The following is a 24,058-nucleotide window of genomic DNA, read 5'->3' as shown; positions in this document are numbered from 1 at the left end:
CACCTGGCTGAATAAATTTTTTTATTTGGCAAGTTCCATGGGAACTTCCCTTACAATTTCGTTTGATGCTGAAATTTGATAGTCAACCCTTGTGAGGAAATTCCTTTCCGCTTCCGGCTCAAGACTCACCCAAACAATTTTTCTAGATCAAAATCCAATCCGCCTGGTTATGCGTCAACCAATCAGGATTTACTAATTTCTAATCCAACGAACAAGACCCAAAGAAAGCATAAGAGCATCTCCAATGGCACATTCTTGTCCTACATATACGTATGAGTAAAATAAACATTTTTTGCTGATTTGTATTCAAACTTTCCTTAGATATAGGAAGTTCAAGAAAATCATCTCCAACGACGGAAGTTTATGAGAAAGTGGTGTTACAGTTGTCCTATATTGACAGGATGGGAAGTTTTTTTTCTCCTGCCTAACAGTATTTCAGTAGCTTCCTTCATTTTTTGAGGAGAAGTACTGAAGTATTTTCCTTCATAGTGAAGCTTTGGTTTTAATAAGCCATTTAACCATATGAAGCATTTTATCAAACATTTAGGATGAAGTCTGACTGAATCTGTTCCTAAATTAATCACAATGGAAATTGTTTGAATATAAAAACCTAAAATGATAATCGAACAATATAGCAATCTTGGGATGCATAATAAGACCTCATCATATCCAGTCAGTAATGGCGATGAACGTTGTAGAATTAAGAGAATAGAATGGATTAGCAGCCATTGCATGGACAATACAGCAGAAAAGAATCCCAACCAAATTAAATGTTTCCCTTGTTCTATTGTTGATTTCAGAAGGAACCCACATAGTTGGGTACAAAATTGAAAACATTATTCCAAGAACAAAAAAAGAAAGATCAGAAGAAAAAAAAATGAAACGAACCTGGTGAAATAAATTTGAATTTATACTATTGATGACATGGATCCATTAAATCCTCTAAGAGATCCTCTAAAACTAGAGGATGGGTTAGAAGATTTAAACTCAACCGTCTGCCACATAATCTTCACATATGCGCTTCAAGTTCCCGTTGGAGATGATTTTAATGGAAAAATTGGACAAACCGTGAAAAAGGGAGATCTTAGAGCAAGTCTTATGGTGGAAGAGTTCCATCTTCCATCTTCCACGCCACCTCAGCATTTGGAACCGTGGATGGAAGTGCAAGTGTAGTGGTGGAATAGTGAAAACGCTATTCTTAATAGCGTTTTTTTCTCAGCCGTTATATTTCAACAACTCATCCTAAATCTACGGACAGAAAAAAACGCTATTCTTAATAGCGTTTTTTAGCGCTATTAAGAATAACGTTTAACACTATTCTTATTGGCGTTCAGATGGATTCCACGAACCCTTCCACGAAACGGTGGAACCTTACTTGGATTTTCTGTGGAAAACCCCAACTTGGAAGCCATTAGACTTGACATTTCATGGTTTTTCCACACTTGGAATAGGTTGGATTCCACCATAAGACTTGCTCTAACATCCTCCCGTTGGACATGCTCTAACACACGGATCTTACATTAATCCAACAGTCTCAAACCTCAATAAATTGGAAACTCTCCACTTCCCCGCTCAAGCCTCAACAAAAACAATTTTTCTGGATCAAAAGTTCCAATCCGCGTGGTTAATTACACACCAATCATAATTCACCAATTTATAATCAACGAACAACATCGGAAGGAAACAGAACACACGGATCACACTTCCATCATACGGTCTTAAATCTCCATAAATTCCAGAAACTCTCTATAAATCTACTTCATTCCTCAACCAATTCTCACAGTCAAAACAAACCAAAACCACCGGAGAAAACAAAATCAGAGCAGAGAAAAAATGTCAGGAAGAGGAAAAGGAGGAGCAAAGAGACACAAGAAGGTATTGAGAGACAACATTCAATGTATCACTAAGCATGTTATTCGTCGTCTTGCTAGAAGAGGTGGAGTTAAACGTATCAGTGGTTTGATTTATGAAGAAACAAGAGGTGTTCTTAAGATCTTCTTGGAGAATGTCATTCGTGATGCTGTGACCTACACCGAACATGCTAGAAGAAAAACTGTTATTGCCGTGGATGTTGTTTATGCTTTGAAGCGCCAGGGAAGGACTCTTTATGGATTTTGGGGTTAGGGTTTTATCTTTCTTAGTAGCGATTTCGGAATCTTATGTAAAAATTCAGTCTGGGTTCACGTTTTCTAAGGTTGAATTAGTTTTTGTTTATTGGTATGATGCTATCTAGATCTGTATCATCTGGAAAAAAATGAATGAAAAATCTTACCTTCTTCAATTGAATTTGTTATCGATTTTGAGAATATTGAAATTTATTTCTCTAATTGATCTCAGATCTGTAAAAGATGACTGATAGACAGGGCCGTACCAAACTATTTAGGGGCCTTAGGCAAAAACCGAAAACCGGGGCCTAAATTTTTTTTTTTCACCGAAAAAAATCATAACACTGTCAAATTTAAACATAAAAAAAAACTACATAAAAGTAGCTAGTCTACTAAAAAATGACCTTCTTCGCTTCCTCGATACAAACTCATCAATTATGGCATCGTAATCAATGTTCTTCACCATATCAACCTCGATAGATAACATTGCTAAGTCATTCAATCTTTCTTGTGACATTGTCGATCGCAGATAAGACTTGATCAGCTTCAACTTTGAAAAACTTCTTTCTGCAGAGGCAACTGTAACTGGAATTGTCAATAAAATCCTGTATGCGATTTCTGCATTCGGGTAGCAACCTTCCATATCTTTCAAAAAATTCAACACTTCAATTGCCCTTTCAGTCTCTTCCGGCAAATAACTTTTTAGAACTTTCAGTTCAGCATACAAGTCATGTCCATCAATATCGGAACTCATGCCATGCTTTAGGTAATTTTGAAGCTTGATACAACACGCCTTTAAAGTGCTATCATCAAGAGAGTGTAACTTCTTTACTTGAAATAAGAACCCAAAAACTTCATTGAACTCATGAAATTGTTCAAACCTACTAGCCAGTGAGAATCTAGCTTGGTCTACTATATAATTAAAATAGTTAACTTCAAAAGATCGCTTACCTGATAATGGTGCTTCTTCTTCGGTCATAATGTCGTCAAAATGTTTTCTCTTTCGAATGATTCGTGGCTCATAGAAAGTAGGTTCTATACCAATTGTTGCTGCCAACTTAGTAGCTTCTTCCAATAACTCTTCGAATCCAGTATCCCTGCACTTTACAAAAAAAGAAAGTAGATCATTTACTCGGTCAATGGCAATATCAAGATGCATATCCTCTTTTTGTAACAATTTGCTGACGGAGTTGACTGCAAGCAGAAAATGATGCCAAACAACCATGCCAAATATAAATTCAAAATTATCGATCTCGCGTGTCAATAACGAATCAGCTTCTCCCCTTGTTTTCGCACTAAATTCAATAGATTCCGACAACTCTAGCAAAGCATCCCATATTTTAGGAAGTTGGAATCGTATTGCTTTAACACTCTCTATATGACTTTCCCATCGAGTATCCGATAACGGCTTAACAGTGAAACCAGTCACATGTTTTTTAAATACTTGCCAACGTTTTGTAGATTTTGAAAACAACTTGTATATCCGCTGCATAACACTGAAAAATGATTCTGCTTTAGGACATGATTTAGCCATATCCAGAAGCATAAGATTAAGACTATGACATGCACACGACATATAAAATGCCCTTGGATTTTCCTTGAGTAGCCTGTTTTGCACCCCTTTGTTTTCCCCTTCATATTAGCTCCGTTATCGTACCCTTGTCCTCTGATATCATCAAAATCAATCTTAAGCTTCTCCAAAAGGTTTTTCAGCTCCTCAAAAAGTCCTAGTCCAGTGGTTTCTTCCACTTTTAAGAAACCTAGAAAGTGTTCTTCAACTTTTAGAGTTGTTAAATAATCCACAGATCTTACAATAAGTGACATTTGTTCTTCACGGATTATATCCGAAGTACAATCAAGCAACACAGAAAAATATTTTCCTTTGTGAACTTTTTCAATAATTTTCTCTCTCACATGGTGTGCCAATACAGAAATCAACTCATTTTGTATCTTGGGACTAAGGTAATGATGATGAATGTCCTATTCTTTGAAACGTCGAAGATGATCTTGCATTACCAAATCAAACTCTGCAATCATTTCAATAAAGCTCAAAAAATTTCTGTTATTTGATTGGCCAATCTTTTCGTTATCACCGCGGAAAGCTAAATTATTTTTAGCAAGAGTTTTGATAAGAGAAACTATTCTAACCAAGACTTGTTTCCAATACTCTTTTTCTCTCTTGATCTGTTCTTGCATAGCCTTATCGATAGTTTCATTCTTCTTCAATCTTCTTTCCAGTTCATTCCATTTAGACATGGATTATAGATGCCCATGGCAGGTATCATGTTGTCTAAGTTTTTTACCAAGATTATGCCAATCATTAGAGCCAATGGTATCCAAATGACAATCAACCCCATCTCCCTTAAACAATTTGCAACCAAAACAGAACACGCGATCCCTAACAATTGAATATACTAGCCATCTCCTATCAACCCTTTCCCCATTACTCATTTTTCGTTTATAATGACGATTAGAGAATCGTCTACGATGTTCATTGTAAGGATATTGGACATTTTTACTTACTCTGATGGGACCCTTTTCTACCAAAAAATCTCTGAAATGTTGGTCAATGAAGTTCCAATTTCCTGGATCATAAATGTTTACTGGTCCGTAATCTTCATTCTGCACTTCGTCGTTCCCGTGTTCACTCTCATTTATAGTTGGCTGTAACAATTCTTCACCTTGCACATTATGATTATATCCACTAAGACCACCACTACTACCACCACCATTGAGAAAACCATCTTCTTTCTCCATTTCATTAACCAAATTTGCATATTCTTCATCACTGTTAATGTAATTCATTGTTTCTGCTGCTGCAGGACCATCACTTTCACTTATTCTTTCCGAAAGTCCAACACTATCACTTGTTCGAGCCAAATATTTGTTCATCGATCCTCTTAAAGAACTTTCAAGCTGCTCTATTCTTTTTCTTTTCTTAGCTTTGAAAGCACCACTCTGGTATTTTGTTTTCCTACGAGTCATAGCACTTGGTAGTTAATCCGCTCTTGTATTCTGTTACTTCACAGCCTACACAGAAAAAAAAGAAAAATCAAAATTCAATTGGATAGCATATCATCTAAATTCAAAAATCCTGGTTTAAAAAAAGGTGATCTTTGACAGTAATTTGTAAACCCAATATCATCATTCACATCATAATTTGCACCGCACTATTAAACCATAACACCGTAATTCAAAGAAGAATTAAAATCGAAATTAAACAACCAAAATCAAAAGATTTAACAAAACAACACCAATTATATTGTTTAATTTCTTCTCCTACTTTAAGCATCATGAAACCCTAACTAGCAATTGAATAAAATTACTAATATCTATTAACAATCTTAAGAAATCAATACCCACATCAATAATATTGTTCGTTCCAGATCTTAAACATAAAATTAGAAGAAAAATAAGTAGATAATAGTACTGAATGATGACTGATCATTGATGAATATAACTTACCAGAGGGCAGAGACTGAGAATGACGAGAGAGGAAGAGACGAACAGTTTGGGTAAAGTGATTCCTAAATGGGATCTTTGCGTATTTTTTACTTTTTTACTTAATGAATCTTGGATAATAAATGTGGGCCAAAGTCCAAAGATAATGATAATTGTTTTTCTTTGTTGGGCTTATGTCCAAAACTGCAGTCTTTTTTTTTCTTACCCTGATCGGCGGTACACAACAACATATATACACGAGATTTTTTTTTTTGGGGCCCTAGGCTTTGGGGGCCCTAGGCGGCTGCCTATCCTGCCTAACATTAGGTACAGGCCTGGTTGTAGCTGTGGTGGTTGCTTAGTCTCACTGGCAGTCCGAGACTCGCACACATTAGCATTGATGCCTATAATTAGAGTCTGCTTATGTTATGTACCATTGTGATTTTTTTAAGTGACCATGTGCGATTGCTTTTTTAATGGTCCAACTCTGAAGTGTGGAATGCAAGCCTAGAAAAGAAAGGAAATTGCTTTTTATCCAGAAACCTTAATCACACCCTACACAATGTTACATACACAAGAATGATGTCAAGGGCCTCAAAGGGTTAATGGTAGAAAAACCACATTATCTTCCTGGTTCATGTCCATTTTCTCGAAGTACCTAGTAATTTAGATTGTTACAAGAATGGGAAGTCTGCTGATGCATATCTAAAATGGCAGCTGCACCTAAGAAATACAGATATGTTCCAAGATATGTACAATCTATCCAAAAGTGTAGTCATAGGTCTCATTCCATATGCACTTTGTGATATCCAGTGAAAGCAAACAAGCCGTTTCGTCCGGGTTTGTTTTTGCCGACTTTCTTTAGTCTTAATTGACATTGGGATAATCTCATAGTCCTTATTAATGTGGGACTAGTCGAACAGTAATTGTGAGAGTTTAAATAGTGTTGATTACTTGATTGTTTCTCCTTTTTGCAGCATTCTTAATGCAACTGATTTTCTTGAGAGGTTAAGATGAAAAAAGTGGCATTAGCAGGGGAATATCTGAACAGAAATATGTTTGAATCTTTAGCATGTTCTTTGGAATTGACATTTGATAGTTGATATCATTTGAATCTGTTTTCATGATTTAACTTGGGCCTGTGAGAACTTAATATGTCACTTGGTAGGAGTATTCCCATTCAAAGAGAATAAGGTCACCAATACTTTCTGTATTTGGAGTTTCAATCCTCATTTTCACAGTTATAATTTTCTCGGGATGAGAAGTTCGGCAGTTCTCGGACTTGGAAAAAAGCCATTCTTACGGTTTCTCTTGATCAACAAAGTTCGCAAACTTTGGTTCAAGGGATAGGACTTATGCACATATGTGTTTCCACAACAATACTTATATCCATCATTGGGTATGTAATCTAAACTATCATTCCAATCATTGAAACATTCTTAGAGGACATTATACAGTTGTTACACCATTTCTCGTCAAAGCAATTTTCAAGATGATTGAAACATACATATATCATACGACTTTTTATCTCAAGAAGTAGGAGATAGAGTATATAGACTTTTGAGTGATATATAAGTTCAAGTCTTCACATACCTATTTGTCGAGAAGTTCCACCGGTTCCTTGAGTAGTTCTTCTTCTTGTATGATGAATCGCCATGAAGTTCTTGAGCTCAACTACACTTTCTATCCTAGTCTGAGACTTAGCTTTTATAGACTAGAAATCAAGACTTATAGTTTTGATCACTAACATTGAAAAACATGCTTGAGATAGCAACGCATGCTAGTTCGACCGAGCAATGCTCTAACAATCTCCCCCTTTGTAAATTTTAGTGAAACTATCAATACATATGGAATACAAAAAAGATAAAGAAACTTTAGTAGCTCCTATTCCACATGTCTAATCTTCAACATTCCTCGAAATCTTCGTCACTTCCAAGTACTCCAATGATCCCAAAGGTTGTAAGTTTATCATCATCGTTGTTGAAGATCCGTAGCTATAACAATGAGAAAGCATCGGTCTCGATCATTGTTATACAGTGTCATAGTATTATTACACAGTGTCAAAGTCCAATTGCATCACAACTTCAACAATAATACTATGGTGATATGTATCACTCCTCCTTAGTCAATACTCCACCTCACATGGAAACCACTACCCCTTACACAATGATCCTAAAACCATATGTATTTGTAGTGTGAACTACATATTAATTCTCCCCATTTTTGTCAATAAAATTGGAAAAGGTACAAGCACGGGATCATAATGAAATTTCTGAAAGAGACATTTCATGACTAAAAGGAAAAACATACATACCAACTAATTTAGATACAATCATAAAGCCGAAGCTAAATGAATTCATCAAGGAGTTTAAAGATACAAGTTAACCCCTCTAAAATTCCACAGCCGCACACCCCTCAAGATATGACCATTAAGCACAAGTTCAAAAGAACTTTCCCCCGTTTGATGTCATTCCCGAAAGAACAACAAGAGAGACCTTAATTTCGAAAGAAAAGAAGGATTTTTATTGGACACCAAAAACCATAAAAATCATTTTCTATATCCAAAAAACTCAATCAAATTAATCACAAGTAAACCCATGATTAATTTAATCGGAATAAACAATCAAATTAAACACAAAAAAGGGATCAATTCAATTGATTGTGATCAACATAAGAGAACTTATGGAGACACGGAAATATTCAACTAGATTAATTACAAGAGAACCCATGATTAATCTAATTGGAATACACAACCAAACTAATTACAAAAGTAATCAATTTAATTGTCATTTGTTTTGCTCGACACATGTAAACTTACGTAGGAATAACTAAATAACCAAACAAGATGATTAATTTAGTTCAATATGCTCAACATAAAATACCTTACGGAACAACTAACAAATCCAAAAATAATCAACTTTGTTGTATTGTGCTCAACATAAGACACATTACGGATCCTCACAGTAATACATCAAATATGGATCAGGGATGATCGATACTGCGGAATACATAAGGATTCATTCTATCTTCAATCATTATTTGCATAACGACAATAATAGACGTAATCCTTGAAAACAAAAGATTTTAACCTATCTTTTATCAAAGAATTGACAATATAGGCTTAACTTTTGTATATGTCAAAAGTCCATTCATTCTTTTACCAGTACGTGAATACCGATCACAAACGACTTTACTTTCGACAAAGTATGGGACAACCATAGTTCACGGACGTAAACACCAATATCCCATAACAAATTGCAATATATCAAATCATGAAGATTAATACTGCAAAAACATCATCCTCCAAATATTTTTTTAGAATTTAAAACCAATAAACCTAAAAAAGAACAAGAATATGAAAAATAATATCTATGTGTAGTCACAATCATTGCTATTCCAAGCACTAGTTATTCTTTCAAATAAGCCAAAAAGAATACATATTATGCAACAAAATAATAAACATGATTTAAAACACCTTAAACTTTGTCAGAAACAAGAGATTGAACATGGACAAGCTCATCAGTTGCCTTCTTTAGTTTGTCTTTTAGAAAATCAAGATTCCTTGTTGCAATTCCGAGTTGTTCACGTACTACTTCAAAGTCCCGAAGAAGATTTCCTACAAGTTGTGATGACATCTGAACTGGTAGATTGTTTTCATGATCAACAACATGAAAGCATGTTATGGAAACATGATTCAACTCAAGAATATTGCACTTATCAACTTCATCAACCTTGTTGCTTCCATCCATTATATACACACAAAAAGAATCTAGTAGAATCTTTTGACCTTATGGAACACTTTATTTAAAGATGTTCCAAGAAACCCTAAGAACCATGACGTTCGTGTGGGTACGATATGTGTACTCGGTCAATCACACAAGTGAGACCCGGAAAAAAGAATCACAATTATGCAAAGACACTTGCCGAGAGACAAACACTTGGAGAAGGGATGAAGGAACACGAGGACTAGAGAAGAGAGTAAAACTTAACAAAGAATTTAATACAACCCTGACAATTTTCTCAAGATGATCATCTTGAGAATAAAGAGCATCCACATTTGGATTAAAAAAGGGATGCATCTTTAAGCAGTCATGCTGTATTAAGATGAGCATCTTGATCATCAATACTCACTTCTTATTTTCCCTTTGTAATGGTATTTGGAGAACCATTACTCGTCATAGCTGAAGAAGTTTGATCAAGAGAAGAGTTAGGAGTACCTGAGTCAACTTCTTTCCATGTTTTCTTGATGCTCCATTTGAGTCTGTTTACACTGATTTTTGGATCTGAGACTCGATTGTTGATATGTAAGAAGTCTGGAGCGGAAGTCTTGGATTTGCAGCTTCCTTCAGGGAGAGATGAGGAACTCAACTTTTCTTTCTTTCTCCTATGCCTTTTCTCTTTGCATGGTTGGTCATCTTTTCGCCACTCTTCCTCCTTTCATTGTAGGCATTTTTAGTTTTGAACACACAATTAAGAAAAGACTTATCATAGTACAATCCTTGAGTGTTGAAGGTGCCTTTTCCAACAATGTGTGAAACCGGTTTAATAACTTCCTTAGACATCCATGTAAGAATGTTATGAAGCTTTTCATTCCTCAACCGATAACGACATCTTCGCTCAGAATGTCCTTTATTCCCGCAGTAATAGCAGTTAAAGGAATTATTTTTAACTGTTCTCTTGTGAGCAGATTTCGAAGGAACATAATTATTGCTTTTGGGACCATTGCAAGCTGTCAAAGGTTTTTCACATGGAGAATTATCACTAGCTTTAACAAAGTTGATCTTACTAGTTTTTGGAGCATCTATTCCTTTATAGCCCAGACCACGTGTATCAAGGTGTTCTTTACATGCTCCAAGCATAGAAGATAATTTTGTAGAGCTAGAATTGAATCTACTCAGACTCTCTTCCAGTGATTTTACTTTATTAAGAGCAGCTGCAAGCTCAGTCTCCAAGGATTATTCTTTGGCTAGAAGACTGCGCTCTTTGTCGCTAAAACATTTTTGTTGAGAGTCATATCTTGCTTCGGTTTCTGCAAGTATTTCTTTTAAAACGAAGAGATTTCGAAAAAGATTATCACATTCAGATATTTTTGTGCGTACATCTTCTTCACGATATTTAACGATAGATTGTAAGAGTTTATATCCACCGTCATATCCTTTAAAGAGTTTTCTCAACTTTCTGTTTTCTGGACAAAGAGGACCCATGTATTTACTCAAGCAGGTTGTTGACTTCTTTTCTTTCAAGGCACGATCAAACATCTTGATATATTGAGAGAATTCCTCATCAATACTTTGTCATTCTTATGAATCACTATCATCTGAAAGATCATCCAATTGTTCCTCAATAGATTTTCTCCAGGCGAAAGCAGATTCAGTCAATGGACAAGTTTTTTAGTTCTTCTCAGAAGTTTCAACCCTTTGAACCTCACGTGAGCGGCTCTGAACTGGTGTTGCATTATCAGAAATGTATTTATCTTCCATAGAGTCAGATCACTACAAACACATACTTGTAAGGTCTTAAACGTGTTTGCCCGCTCTGATAGCAATTGAAAAAGCGTGGTTCTAACAACACCACCCAATATTTCGCTTAGAAATCTGTATGGAATAACTTCAATATTCTTTCCTAGAGAATCAACTAGACAGTCAGACTCAATCTAGATTAAAGTATATCGAGGAGTTAATATCTCTCTCTTGATTTGATCTTTACTCAATCTAATAACAATTAGCGAGTCTTTATCAAATACAAGAAATAACTTGGATGGTACCAAAGAACAGTATCCAAGGATCAATCAATATCAATCAACAACCAAAGGTCGGATTTCCAATTGATTGATTCAAACGCACAACCTGTATTATTTCAATTATAAAGTTAAAACAATATAATACGGAAAATTAAATAACACAGACACTAGAAATTTTGTTAACGAGGAAACCGCAAATGCAAAAAAAATAACCGTGACCTAGTCCAGATTTACACATACTGTATTAAGCCGCTACAGACACTAGCCTACTCCAAGCTAACTTCGGACTGAACTGTAGTTGAACCCCAATCAGTCTCCCACTGATCCAAGGTATAGTTGTACTCCCTACGCCTCTGATCCCAGCAGGATACTACGCACTTGATTCCGTTAGCTGATCTCACCCACAACTAAGAGTTGCTACGACCCAAAATCGCAGGCTTTAATAATAAACAAATCTGTCTCACACAGGCAACTCTATCAAAGGATCAGTCTGTCTCTCACAGATAAACCCTAAAGGTTTTGTTCCGTCTTTTGATAATAATCAAGGTGAACAAGAACCAATTGAAAATCTGGTCTTATATTTCCGAAGAACAGCCTAAAGTTATCAATCACCTTACAACAATCTTGATCGTATGGTAGCGAAACAAGATGTTGTGGAATCAAAAACAATGAGACGAAGATGTTTGTGATTACTTTTTATATCTTGCATATCGGAGATGTCAATCTCAAGCCAATCAATATGATTGTACTCGTATGATAGAAGATGCAAGATCAGATCACACAACTATGATAAAAGTAGTATCGGTCTGGCTTCACAATCCCAATGAAGTATTTAAGTCGTTAACCTGGTTTTAGAAGAACAAAACCAAAGGCTAAAGGAAAAATGACTCTATGAAGCAAACTAATATCACACGTAAGGTGTGGGGATTATTTTGCACAAGGCTAGATGTCTCCTTTATATAGTCTTTCAAAACAGGGTTTTGCCTTGGTTACAAAGCAGTCAATATCCACCATTAGATGAAAGCCTAATTTAGATTTCAAGCTAATATTTCTCAACCGTTAGATCGAAAACTTAGCTTGTTACACACACTTGATATGTACGCTTCTAGGTTTGTGTCACCGTACCCAAACGTGTACATTGTTGGTTCAACAATAGTTAACCAAAGGTTAGCCATATGAGCATTTCATATCCACCATGTTCTTCTTCACCATAACTAGTTAAAATGACTTCAAGATGAACTAGTTAGAGAGTTGTTTAATTTCAAGGAAATATTATGTAACTACACAAGACACAATTGAAGCAAAGATGATTTGATTTACTTAAATCGGTTCATGAAATTTATAGCCACGGCTTGCATACTGCATTACTTAGTCTTTATAAGTTTAAGTTCAGAAATCATCTTCAGATATATAACCTTCTTAAGTTCGCACACTAGGTTCGCGGACTTAAGCAACCTTGCAGAGTTACAAACTCCAGTAGAAAATCTCGGCAAAGACTTTCCGCCGGTTCGCGTACTGGGTTCCCGGTCTGGGTTTGTGGACTGGCATTCACGCAACTAGTTTGTCAACTCCAGCAGAATTTCTCGGGATGAGAAGTTCGGCAGTTAGCGGACTGAGTTCGTGGACTTGGGAACAAGCCATTCTTCCGGTTTCTCTTGATCAACAAAGTTTGCAAACTTTGGTTCAAGGGATAGCACTTATGCACATATGTGTTTCCACAACAATACTTATGTCCATCATTGGTTATGTAATCTAAACTCTCATTCCAATCATTGAAACATTCTTAGAGGACGTTATATAGTTGTTACACCATTTCTCGTCAAGGAAATTTGCAAGATGAGGTAAACATACTAGGTAAAGATAAACTTGATCGAAGCGAAAATCTTACCAACACATATTTCAAGATATAGATAGGCGAGGTATACTCGGCTCGAAATACCAAATGTGTATAATAAAGTCTATATATATAGCATACGAATTTTTTTCTCAAGAAGTAGGAGATATAGTAGATAGACTTTTGAGTGATAGATAAGTTCAAGTCTTTACATACCTTTTTGTCGAGAAATTCCACCGGTTCCTTGAGTAATTCTTCTTCTTGTATGATGAATCGCCGTGAATTCCTTGAGCTCAACTACACTTTCTATCCTAGTCCGAGACTTAGCTATAATAGACGATAAATCAAGACTTATAGTTTTGATCACTAACATTGACAAACATGCTTGAGATAGCAACGCATGCTAGTTCGACCGAGCGATGGTCTAACAATTTGGATCCACAAGTATATGCATGCAATTGCATATGGGTGTGAAGATCATAGTCATTTTGCTTAAATATTTACAGTTAGTTTTAAAAAATAAAGTGGATGGTTCCTGGAAATTCCCACACCGTATCATACATGATGATACAAGTACTTGATAATTGTTGCTTCAACAGAGTGCGCCACAACCAGCATCATATCCTGATAACCTACTAGTGATCTTCAAAAGAAACTCACTTCTATATCACTTACCTGCTACCTTTAAAAAAAAACTTACCATCTTTCGTTTGTTTTTTTCTTCGTCGTATGGTTTTTCTCCTCCTGTAACTTTATCAATTCCGTGTTCAGAAGGTGAGTTAATTATTTTCTCAATTAATATTGAGCGAAGTTCTTTGATTTAGAAAGTGTAACAGTGGATATAAACTTTCCATTGAAATCATCCATTTCATATTTCAACACCATGAATGGGAACACACAATCAAACTCTTTGTTCCTAATTGATTTTACCTGGAAATGTTCACAAACCAACTTTTTGTTTCACCTTTTTCAGCAAATCTATATTTTGATTTAAAAAATAGATAACAGACTATGTGATGATCATATTTATTACCTTTCTTCGATCTTCATTCTCAACTTACCTTCCATGTCCAACTTATTGTTTTCATCCTTGATTTTTGTTATTGATCCATTGGTTATTTGATGAAACCAATCAATCTGAAATAATTTATAAAATTATGAGACCATAATTTTAAGCAAAGAATGATTTTTGTGTTTTGGGCTTAATTTTGCAGGAATGGGTGATATGGAGCCGTTTATTATAGACATCGAGAAAACAGTTCAAAGATACGACTTTATGCAGTATCCGGGTAAATTAGGGGACAAGGACGTTGTGGGATGGTTAATTAACAACAAACGAATTCTCACTACCGTTATTCCAAATGTTTTTAAAGGAAAAGATTTGATTACGTCCTAAATTACCGGGATATAGGTTTTACAATTGACGAAAATACCATCTATTTAATGGATACGACGGTAACTTGTTGGATTGAGATTTAGCGATTGTTGAAGTGTTTGTGGAATCAGATGATGGTAACTACTTTGCATAGAGATTATCTGAAATGTTAGATCTCGCTTCAAAGTATTAATTTTTATTTTTTTTTATATTAATATATGAGTTTATATAGTTAATTGTAGTAAAATAATTTATCTTCAGATAATTACATTTTACTACCATTACAGTTAAATGTTAAAGGCTGTGAAAGAATTAATGGATAATGGTATGAGCCATGGCGACACCATCCCCCGCAATGTTGTTTTCACGTTTAATAGATCTGGCGCAGTGCGTTCCATTAAGCTAATGAGAGTTGTTTACACGGCAACCTTAAAAACATGGAGCAAGGTAATTATATAAACCTAATTCATTAGTAAATATTTTTAGTTATTGAAATGACGAGAGTAATGCATAAAGGGCAACTAAATTTGTAAAATTCTAGAATTGGAAAAAAAACATCACAAGATTTATAGATGATGGACAAAGTGTTGATTTGTTAAAGTTCGAAGATCATAAGGGTTTTTCTTTTTACTTTTAAGCAATGGGTAAGTCAGTTAGAGAAAATGTCAGAAAGAACATTGGGCGTTATGACTAAATCAATTTCAGTTATACTGTGAAGAGTTGTTTTTTCATTCTCTTTTTAAGCAATATTGTTACATGGTTAAGATATGATGTATATTTCTTTATGTATACTAATTTTTTTCGTTCTTTCACAGGAATCAAAATATGTTTCTCGCGTTTAAGTTTGATCCTACCAATGTTCGAAGGTATCCAATATTTTGAAACGCAGAAAGATGTGTATATTTTTTTTGTAAATTTGTGGATTGGGTGGATGTTTATATAAATAAATCACGGAAAAATGAGTATAACATGACTGAGGAAGATACACTGTACAATAGGGTGATGATTTATCATAAAACCTTCTGGAAAGTCTTGGTTATCGGGATTTTATGTCGTCACGAGGCTTCCTTAAATTTTGTAGAAATCACCATTTTCATAGCGCTTCTCAGTTGCATAATTCCAGGTATTATTTTCACTATTTTTATTTAATTTATGTGGTTTTTTTTATATTATCGGTGTTTAAATTAACAAATTTCTTTTACTTTTTCAGAGTCTTTTTTCCTGTCACCCTAGATGGATATTATGGGAGATTTCGAATCCAAAACCTGGAGTACCTGATTGAATGTTAAAAAGTTTTAGAAGATGAATTTGATGGAACTAGTGATGTTGTGTTAAAAAGACATTTCGACGATTACCTTGTTTTCCCCAGTTATTTGGTAAAAGCAGGACTAGATAACGAACTCCCATTCTTTTAGAAATTTCAATTGATAAGGCCTGTCACTAATTTTTTTTTTTATCGTCTTATTTGGCTATCAATAACTTAGTGCTACAACAACAGAACAATATTTGAGTACAAACATTGACGATCGTTTGCTAGAATAATAATATTCTTCTTTGTATCAAAATAAAATAATCATGGGATCAGTAAGTTCAAAAAAGGGAAAAAGTCAAATCTTTTTTTAACATATACAGATTATTATTAGCATATTTTTAGTTCTATCTTGATCAACATTAAATAAGTAATTTATGAACTAAAGAATGTATATTTTCTTTTCTGAAACATAAGCAAGGTGTTTTCTTTTTCGAAACATAAATAAAAAGATAGTTGGAGTGCTGGAGTATTTTTAGTACTACTTTTTGTCAAACGAAAAAAAAAGTAAATAAAGGGACACTCTATTGTTATACTAGTTTGATTTTACTAAAACTTCCAAAGGCCAAACTCTATTGGGTAGATATTCTTTTGTCCCACCAATAATATTAGTCTTTCAATCGGACTCTCTCTACACAACATTGGATCACAACAGAATCGCACATTAATAGATTATGTTTTAATGTAAAAGTTTGCTCTATTACCCATTCGTTTTCTTATTTCGAAAATATATTCATATTTTCTTGCTTGTAATAATTCATACTAGTACTATTGTACGATCATCATATACTCGGAAAAAACCAAAAAAATAAAAATAAATCAACTTAACTCCATCAACTACTAAAATGATGTAATTATGTATTTTTATTTTATTTTGTTCCTGTCGAAAACAAAGATTTTACTCACACATGAATGTTTCTCGGTACTCGTTAATGTGCTTTGAATTTACCAAACAAATATGCTTTTATTTTTCCTGACCCATATATTCACATTGTGCTTTTGAGTAAATTTTGGTCCTACACAAAGCTATCATGTCCTCGTGTATAGTAATCGCATCATTTGGATCCACAAGTAGATTCATGAAATTGTATATGGGTGTGAATATCATAGTCATTTTGCTTAAATATTTACAGTTCTTTAGAAAAAAGTAGATGGTTCCTGGAAATTCCCACACCGTACCATACATGATGATACAAGTACTTGATAATTGTTGCTTCAACAAAGTGAGCCACAACCAACATCATATCCTTGATAAACTACTAGTGAGCTTTAAAATAAGGAATTCAAAATAAACTCACTTCTATATCACTTACCTGCTACCTTTAAAAAAAAAAAAAACTTACCAGCTTTCGTTTGTTTTGTCTTCATCGTATGGTTTTTTCCCTCCCATCAACTTCGTGTTCTGAAGGTGAGTTAATTATTTTCTCGATTAATATTAAGCGAAGTTCTTTTATTTAGGAAGTGTAACAGTGGATATAAAATTTCCATTGAAATCATGAAATTTCACATTTCGACACCATGAATGGGAACACATAATCAAACTCCTTGTTCCTAATTGATTTTACTTGGAAATGTTCACAACCCCACTTTTTGTTTTACCCTTTTCAGCAAATCTATATTTTGACTTAAAAAACACCCGACAGACTTAGTGATGATCATATTTATTAACTTTCCTCGTTCTTCATTCTCAACTTTCATTCCCTGTCCAACTTATTCTTTTATGTTGTTTTTATCCGTGATTTTTGATATTGATCCATTGGTTATTTAATGAAACCAATCAATCTGATTTAGTTTATAAAATTATGAGACCATAATTTTAAGCAAAGAATGATTTTTGTGTTTTGGGTTTAATTTTGTAGGAATGGGTTATATGGAACTGTTTATTATAGACACTGAGAAAGGAGTTCAAAAAGTCGGCTTTATGTAGTATTCGGGTAAATTAGGGGACAAGGACGTTATGGGATAGTTAATTAACATGAAACAAATTCTCACTACCGTTATTCAAGATGTTCTTAAATGAAAATATTTTTATTACGTCCTAAATTACCGTGGATATAGGTTTTACAATCGACAAAAATACCATCTATTTAATGGATACGATGGTAACTTGTTGGATTTAGATTTAGAGAATGTTGAAGTATTTGTGGAATCAGATGATGGTAACTACTTTACATACAGATTATCTGAAATGTTAGATCTCACTTTCAAGTATTAATTTGTCCTTTTTTCTTATATTAATATATGAGTCTAGTCAAATAATTTATCTTCAGCTAATTAAATTTTACTACCATTACAGTTCGATGCTAAAGGTTGTGCAAGAATTAATGGATAATGGTATGAGCCATAGCGACATAAGCCCGAGAAATGTTGTTTTCACGTTTAATAGATCTGGCGCAGTGTGTTCCGTTAAGCTAATGGGAGTTGTTTACACGGGCAACCTTGAAAACATGGAGCAAGGTAATTATATAAACCTAATTAATTAACAAATGTTTTTAATTATCTTATATAATCAATAAAAAGTTATCTTTCATATTATTCTAGGTTCGGGGATGTCGAGAGATATTTGCTAGAGGATTATGATAGTTACCAGGAGGGCTTGGATTTCCTCGAAAGATTTGGGAACTACAGGCATGTTTCATTTTCTGCTTCCGTCTCTCAGTTTTTTCTCTCTCTACTGTAAGCAACTATTTTATCGCTTATTTCCCTAAAGAAGATATAAATTTTTTTTACCAGTATTAGTGAAACATCATAGCAGCACATGCATCATTAACTTTGTAGTTCATCTAATCAGATAATAAACCTCTAGATTCAAACAAGTATGACAAATTCATGAAACCATTTTTGTAAGATCACTTCTTAAATCTTTACCTAATGGTAATGATTGATGTTGTAATCACAATTTTTACCCACTAGCCAATTTGTTTTGGAAGTACAAATTGTATCATAACCCGTGATTTTGTGTAAATGATTTGGATCATTGGGTTTCAATGCTGAGTAATGCACAAATGGCAAGTAGATTTGCATAATTCTAGAATTGAGAAAAAAACATCACAAGATTTATAACTAATGAACATATTGTTGATTTCTTAAAGTTCGGAGATCATAAGGGTTTTTCTTTTTACTTTTAAGCAATGGGTAAATAAGTTAGATAAAATGTTAGAAAGAACATTGGGCATTATGACTAAATCAATTTTAGTTATACTGTGAAGAGTTATTTTTGCTTTTTATTTTTAAGCAATATTGTTATATGTAGGCCTGTCAATGGAAATCCGTTAACCGTTAGCCGAATCCGATTACCCGGTTGCCGTTACGTTTAGTTCCATTATATCCGTTATCCGTTATCCATTACCGATAATGTAGCGGTTAATTTTATCCGACGGTAACGGCAACGAAAGACCTATTTCCGTTAGCCTTAGTTCCGTTAACCGCTAACGTGTGCCTAGCACGTGTAAAATTCATCTATACCTAGGTTAGTATACTCGAATCAACATCAATTTCATCTTCTTCTGTTCTTCAACTGAATCAACTCACAAACGAGAGAAGAAAATTGAAATTAGGGTTTTCAATTCGTGAAATTAATCATGACCCAAAGCGAAAGAGGAGCATCCAATTGCGTTAGTTCATCAAAAAGAAGTCATCCCTCTCAATCACTTTCAGTTGCATCTGAATTACCTTCTGCATCTCAAGTTCAACAATCAGGAATTCAATCAACACCTGCTGCTGTTGCAACAGAAGAAGCAGTAGAAGAAATAGAAGTAGATGAAGATCCAATTATAGCTGAAGCAAAGAAGAAACTGCGTGCAGTAAGGTCTGATGTTTGGGATGATTTTGAAAGGTTAACTGAAAAGAAGATGGTAAAAGGTAAGGAGATTGGGATACTTGTAGCTAAATGCAAACATTGTAATAAGAGAATGACTGCACCCAGTAGCCAAGGAACCAGCAAATTGCACTACCATGCCAAAACTTGCCAAAACAAGCCTGCAAACAAGAAAGGACAAACAAAGATTACTACAGTCAGAACAGGTAATGCACAAACTAAGCTTTCTAATTGGAAGTATGATGCTGATGCACAAACTAAGCTTTCTAAGATTATTTTGATACTGCAATGCATTCAACTGCATTTGAGAGCTGTGCAGGTACAAGTACAACAACATCATATGGATTTGGTTATGATGATTTCATTATGGAAAACAATATGTTTGAGGTTGAGAAGTCAGAATTGGAGACATACTTAGCAGAACCAGTTCTTCCTAAAGGCACAGATGCTGAAGAAATGAGGTTTGATATCTTAAGTTGGTGGAAGAATCATTCTGCTAAGTACCCAATTCTCTCAAGGATTGCAAGAGATGTATTGGCTGTTCCAGTGACAAGTGTAGCATCAGAATCCATGTTTAGTATTGGTGGCAGAGTTCTCACATCTCACAGGAGTTCATTAGCTCCAGATCTTGTTGAAGCTTTGCTTTGTTTGGGTGATTGGCTGCCAGATCTCACTCTCAGTGAGAGCAATAGTTGTGTTACTGGTAAGTTTCCTTATATCTTAATATTTTACTAGCTTTTACTGATAGTTGTGACTGCACTGACATTGCCTCTTTTATTGGCTTATTGCACTGACATTGCTACTTTTATTGGCTTATTGCACTGACATTGCCACTTTGCCAACTTAAGTTGCTTCACTGACATCACTGTCTAACACTTTTCATTTTCCTTTCAAAATGCAGAAGTTGAGGACTAAGGAGGAATGCAGTTGGCATTGGCAGTGGAGAATTTGGAGATGGAGGAATGCATTTGCAGTTGCAGATGCAGTTGGCATCCCTTTGTCTTTTCTTTTGCAAAAACTTGGTTTTTTTCTTTTGATAGAACATGTGATGATCTGAACATGTAATTTGGTTTAGAACATGAACATCTGTATGTTTTTTTTTCTGTGTGTCATGGATTTAGAACTATTCTATGTAATTGGTTTGTGTTTTAAACCTGCTTTTGTGTTGTCCTGTGACATACCGGTTAATACCGGAAAATTAACCGTTAACCGATAAGTCCGACGTAACGGCAATGGTTTTGGATTTTACAATTCCGTCGGCATTTAACGGATAACGGTTAACCGCTAATTTAAACGGCAACGGTAGCGGCAGAGCCATTATTTGTTACGTTAAGTGCCGTTGACAGGCCTAGTTATATGGTTAAGAAATGTTGTATATTTCTTTATATATATTAATTTTTTTTCTTTCTTTCAAAGGAATCAAAATATATTTATCGCGTTTAGGTTTGATCCTACCAATGTTTGAAGGCATCCAATCTTATGGAACGCAGAAAGATGTTTCGTTTTTGTTTATGAAGTTGCGGATTGGGTGGACGCCTATAGAAAAAAATCACGGCGAAAGGAGTATAACATGACTGAGGAAGATCATATATTATATACAAGAATTTTTCACATAAATACCGTACAACGGGGTGATGGTTTATCTGAAAACCTTCTGGAAACTCTTGGCTGTCAGGATTTTAATTCGGCACGAGGCTTCCTTAAATTTTGTAGAAACCACCATCTTTAAGCAATGCATCAGTTGCAGAATTCCAGGTGTTATTTTCACTATTTTCATTTAATTTATGTGGGTTCTATTTATATTATCGGTGTTTAAATTAACAAATTTCTTTTACTTTTTCAGAGTTTTTTTCGTGTCACCCTAGATGAATATTGCAGGAGATTTCGAATCCAAAACCTGGAGTACCTGATTGAGTGTTCCAAAGCTGTAGAAGATGAATTTGATGGAACTAGTTATGTTGTGTTAAAAGGACATTCCGACGATTACCTTATCCTCCCAGTTATTTGGTCGATGCAGGACTAGATAACGAATAGTGATATATTTATATTGGATCATGTAATCATGGATTTCTAATTTATGTTGTGTGAGTCTAGTATTTTTTTATTTCTTATATTATTAAACTTGATCACTTTGGGTATCGTTAGATACTATATATGTATTAACGAATTTCTTCTTTAGGTTTTCTAATTTCAAATGTTAGGTTTAATACCTTGCTATTATAGAATTTAATAGCTTAAAAGCTTGTTTGTTAGTATCTTTAAGTATTATGCTCTACCTCAAAGTGAAGGTATGAGTTGAGCCATTAAGAATGTAGAAGATAAATGTTTTTATTTTTCTTGGTAAAAGATAATATGTGGCGCACGCTAAAGCTTTCAATACATATGCTCATCTAGTACTTAGTATTTAGTATATGAGAAACTTAACTAGTTTCCCGTAGTAGTTTTACATGACACAAATTCTTGACAATCTGTGTGTTTAAATTTTTCCATATTAACATCTGTCTGGAGTCTATCCGGTATTATAAAATGATAAAAATTTGAACGCAAGTGATTGTGTGATTGATTTGTATTTGGAACTTCATCAATAAGTCATTTTTAGGTTATGAGTTTTGCTTACATGTGTTTTTTTTTATCGAAACAAAAACATATATTAATCAAGAAATATAGTACAAAATATTTATGAGCTCATTTTTATCAAAAGCATTGGAAACAACAGTAGTTTTAAAACTCTTTGTTGAATGTGGGATAACATGTGCCGAAGATGCTTTATACGAGCTTCTTTTGCAATGTAATCCGCCGCGGAGTTATATTTCCTGTCCGAGTTTGCTTACATGTGTTAGCTATGACATTAAATTAACGAAACAGTGTATGCTGTTTTTTTTTTCTCACACCATGTTGAAGCGCTGTGATTTTTTCTTATCTTCTTACCACAGTTAAGGTAATTTTGTTATTTGTTCATGTCATATAGGAGTCTTTTCCATTTATTGCTACTTTCATCTTCCAAATTAATAAGGTTTCACCTATTTTCTATCCCTACTTTCCCTAAATCCCATCCCAACAATACAAATCAAATTTTATATAACTCTCAAAAAAATAGGTAAACAAAAACTCACCCTAGATCCCACCCCATCCACCACCATCTTCCTTCTTCCCACTCTATCCGGTCCTAAATCTATCTAACCCATGTTCCAACACAAAAAACTCTTTTCACATAATAGTTCAAACACATCATACCATAAACAAACGATTTCATTGGTGTCAATACTTTCTCTGCTTCCCTCGATAATATCAACTCTTCTTCTCCTTTATGATTGAATCACTTATTGGTTTATGCTATTGTCGTATGATTTTGATCTCTCGTACTCATATTTAACTTAGAAAATCTGCTTACAAGGTTAGAGTTGCATAAAGCTTATAAACTGCATGATTTTAGACTTCTCATGCTATGTGGAATAAATAATCTCAGCACCACGGCCTAAAATGTATTAAATAGGATACAATAAAAAGTGTGGACCATTATTTAACCAACAATTTGGATCTGTGTTAGATTATCACATCGTTTTTTTTCTTTCTGTATCACCATTTATATATTTATTTGAGGATGTTGGAGCTAGATATAATTTGTATCTTATTATTTGGCACATATCTAATTGGATTTAAAATTTTATTATAATTCTATTGCCAAATATTCTTTGAGTCGAATTCATATGTAGTGTACCGGAACCATACGAGTCATTTAAGTTAAAAAACTATCAGGTTGAAATTAAAAGAAAAAGATTTTAATTTCAATAAAACTTTATTAAATCCAATAAACATACAAATTTGTGATTTCCAGAGTCTTCTTTAAGAATTATTTTATTGGCAATTATTAAGTATGATGAACGTGTGCACTTGGTTGGTCAAGAATGAATTGAACATAATAGTGAAGCAGTTAAAGATAGTAATTCTAGAGTCACCGATTTTTCTCCTGAGAGGAAATCCGACGGTAGTCTATCAATTACTCTAGCAGTGGGATGGAGACATTAAATTCAAACGAGCTTTTAGAATCGAACTTGCTTCCTAAGGAATTAGGGGCAATCCACTTATTCGATGATGGAGATGAGAGGGCCAACTTAAGATTATGTGTTACTCCCTTCGTCCTTGTTTAGATGTCTAAACAGGATTTTGCACAAAAATTAAAATACACAAAGAGAATAACTTTTTTTCCGCAATATAGGTTAGTGTTTAAGGTTCCCAGTTTTTTAGATATCTTGGTTTTTGTTGTTTATTTGGGAAAATTCAAATTAAAGGAAGTATATACAGAAAAGTATTTGAGAGTGTGTCTAAGAAATTGAAATGCACGTTTCTCCATGTTATGCCATGATTCCAAGTTAGGGGGAAATCAGGATAAAATTTGGAAAAATATGAAGTATAACAAGTATTTTAGAACAAAAAAAT

The 24,058-nt window shown here is 34.3% G+C and overlaps 3 protein-coding genes across 3 annotated transcripts; 1 reads left to right on the top strand and 2 right to left on the bottom strand.

The window, feature by feature from the left end:
* The first annotated feature begins 1,833 nt into the window (after nt 1-1,833).
* Nucleotides 1,834-2,124, top strand: LOC113321715 (histone H4-like). The gene has a single exon (XM_026569618.1). The coding sequence runs from the start codon at nt 1,834-1,836 to the stop codon at nt 2,122-2,124; it is 291 nt and encodes a 96-aa protein (XP_026425403.1).
* Nucleotides 2,125-2,475: 351 nt separating this feature from the next.
* On the bottom strand, nt 2,476-3,929 carry LOC113325050. Its single transcript, XM_026573290.1, has 2 exons — nt 3,763-3,929; nt 2,476-3,661 (listed from the first exon to the last, which is right to left on the bottom strand). The coding sequence occupies exons 1-2, from the start codon at nt 3,927-3,929 to the stop codon at nt 2,476-2,478; spliced, it is 1,353 nt and encodes a 450-aa protein (XP_026429075.1).
* Nucleotides 3,930-4,364: 435 nt separating this feature from the next.
* LOC113325049 (zinc finger MYM-type protein 5-like) lies at nt 4,365-5,090 on the bottom strand. Its single transcript, XM_026573289.1, has one exon. It carries the CDS (start codon nt 5,088-5,090, stop codon nt 4,365-4,367), a length of 726 nt encoding a protein of 241 aa, XP_026429074.1.
* Between the last annotated feature and the right edge of the window lie 18,968 nt (nt 5,091-24,058).

This window comes from Papaver somniferum, chromosome 11, assembly GCF_003573695.1.
Source record: "Papaver somniferum cultivar HN1 chromosome 11, ASM357369v1, whole genome shotgun sequence".
Lineage (NCBI taxonomy): Eukaryota > Viridiplantae > Streptophyta > Magnoliopsida > Ranunculales > Papaveraceae > Papaver > Papaver somniferum.
This window is presented reverse-complemented; position numbering and strand designations above follow the sequence as displayed.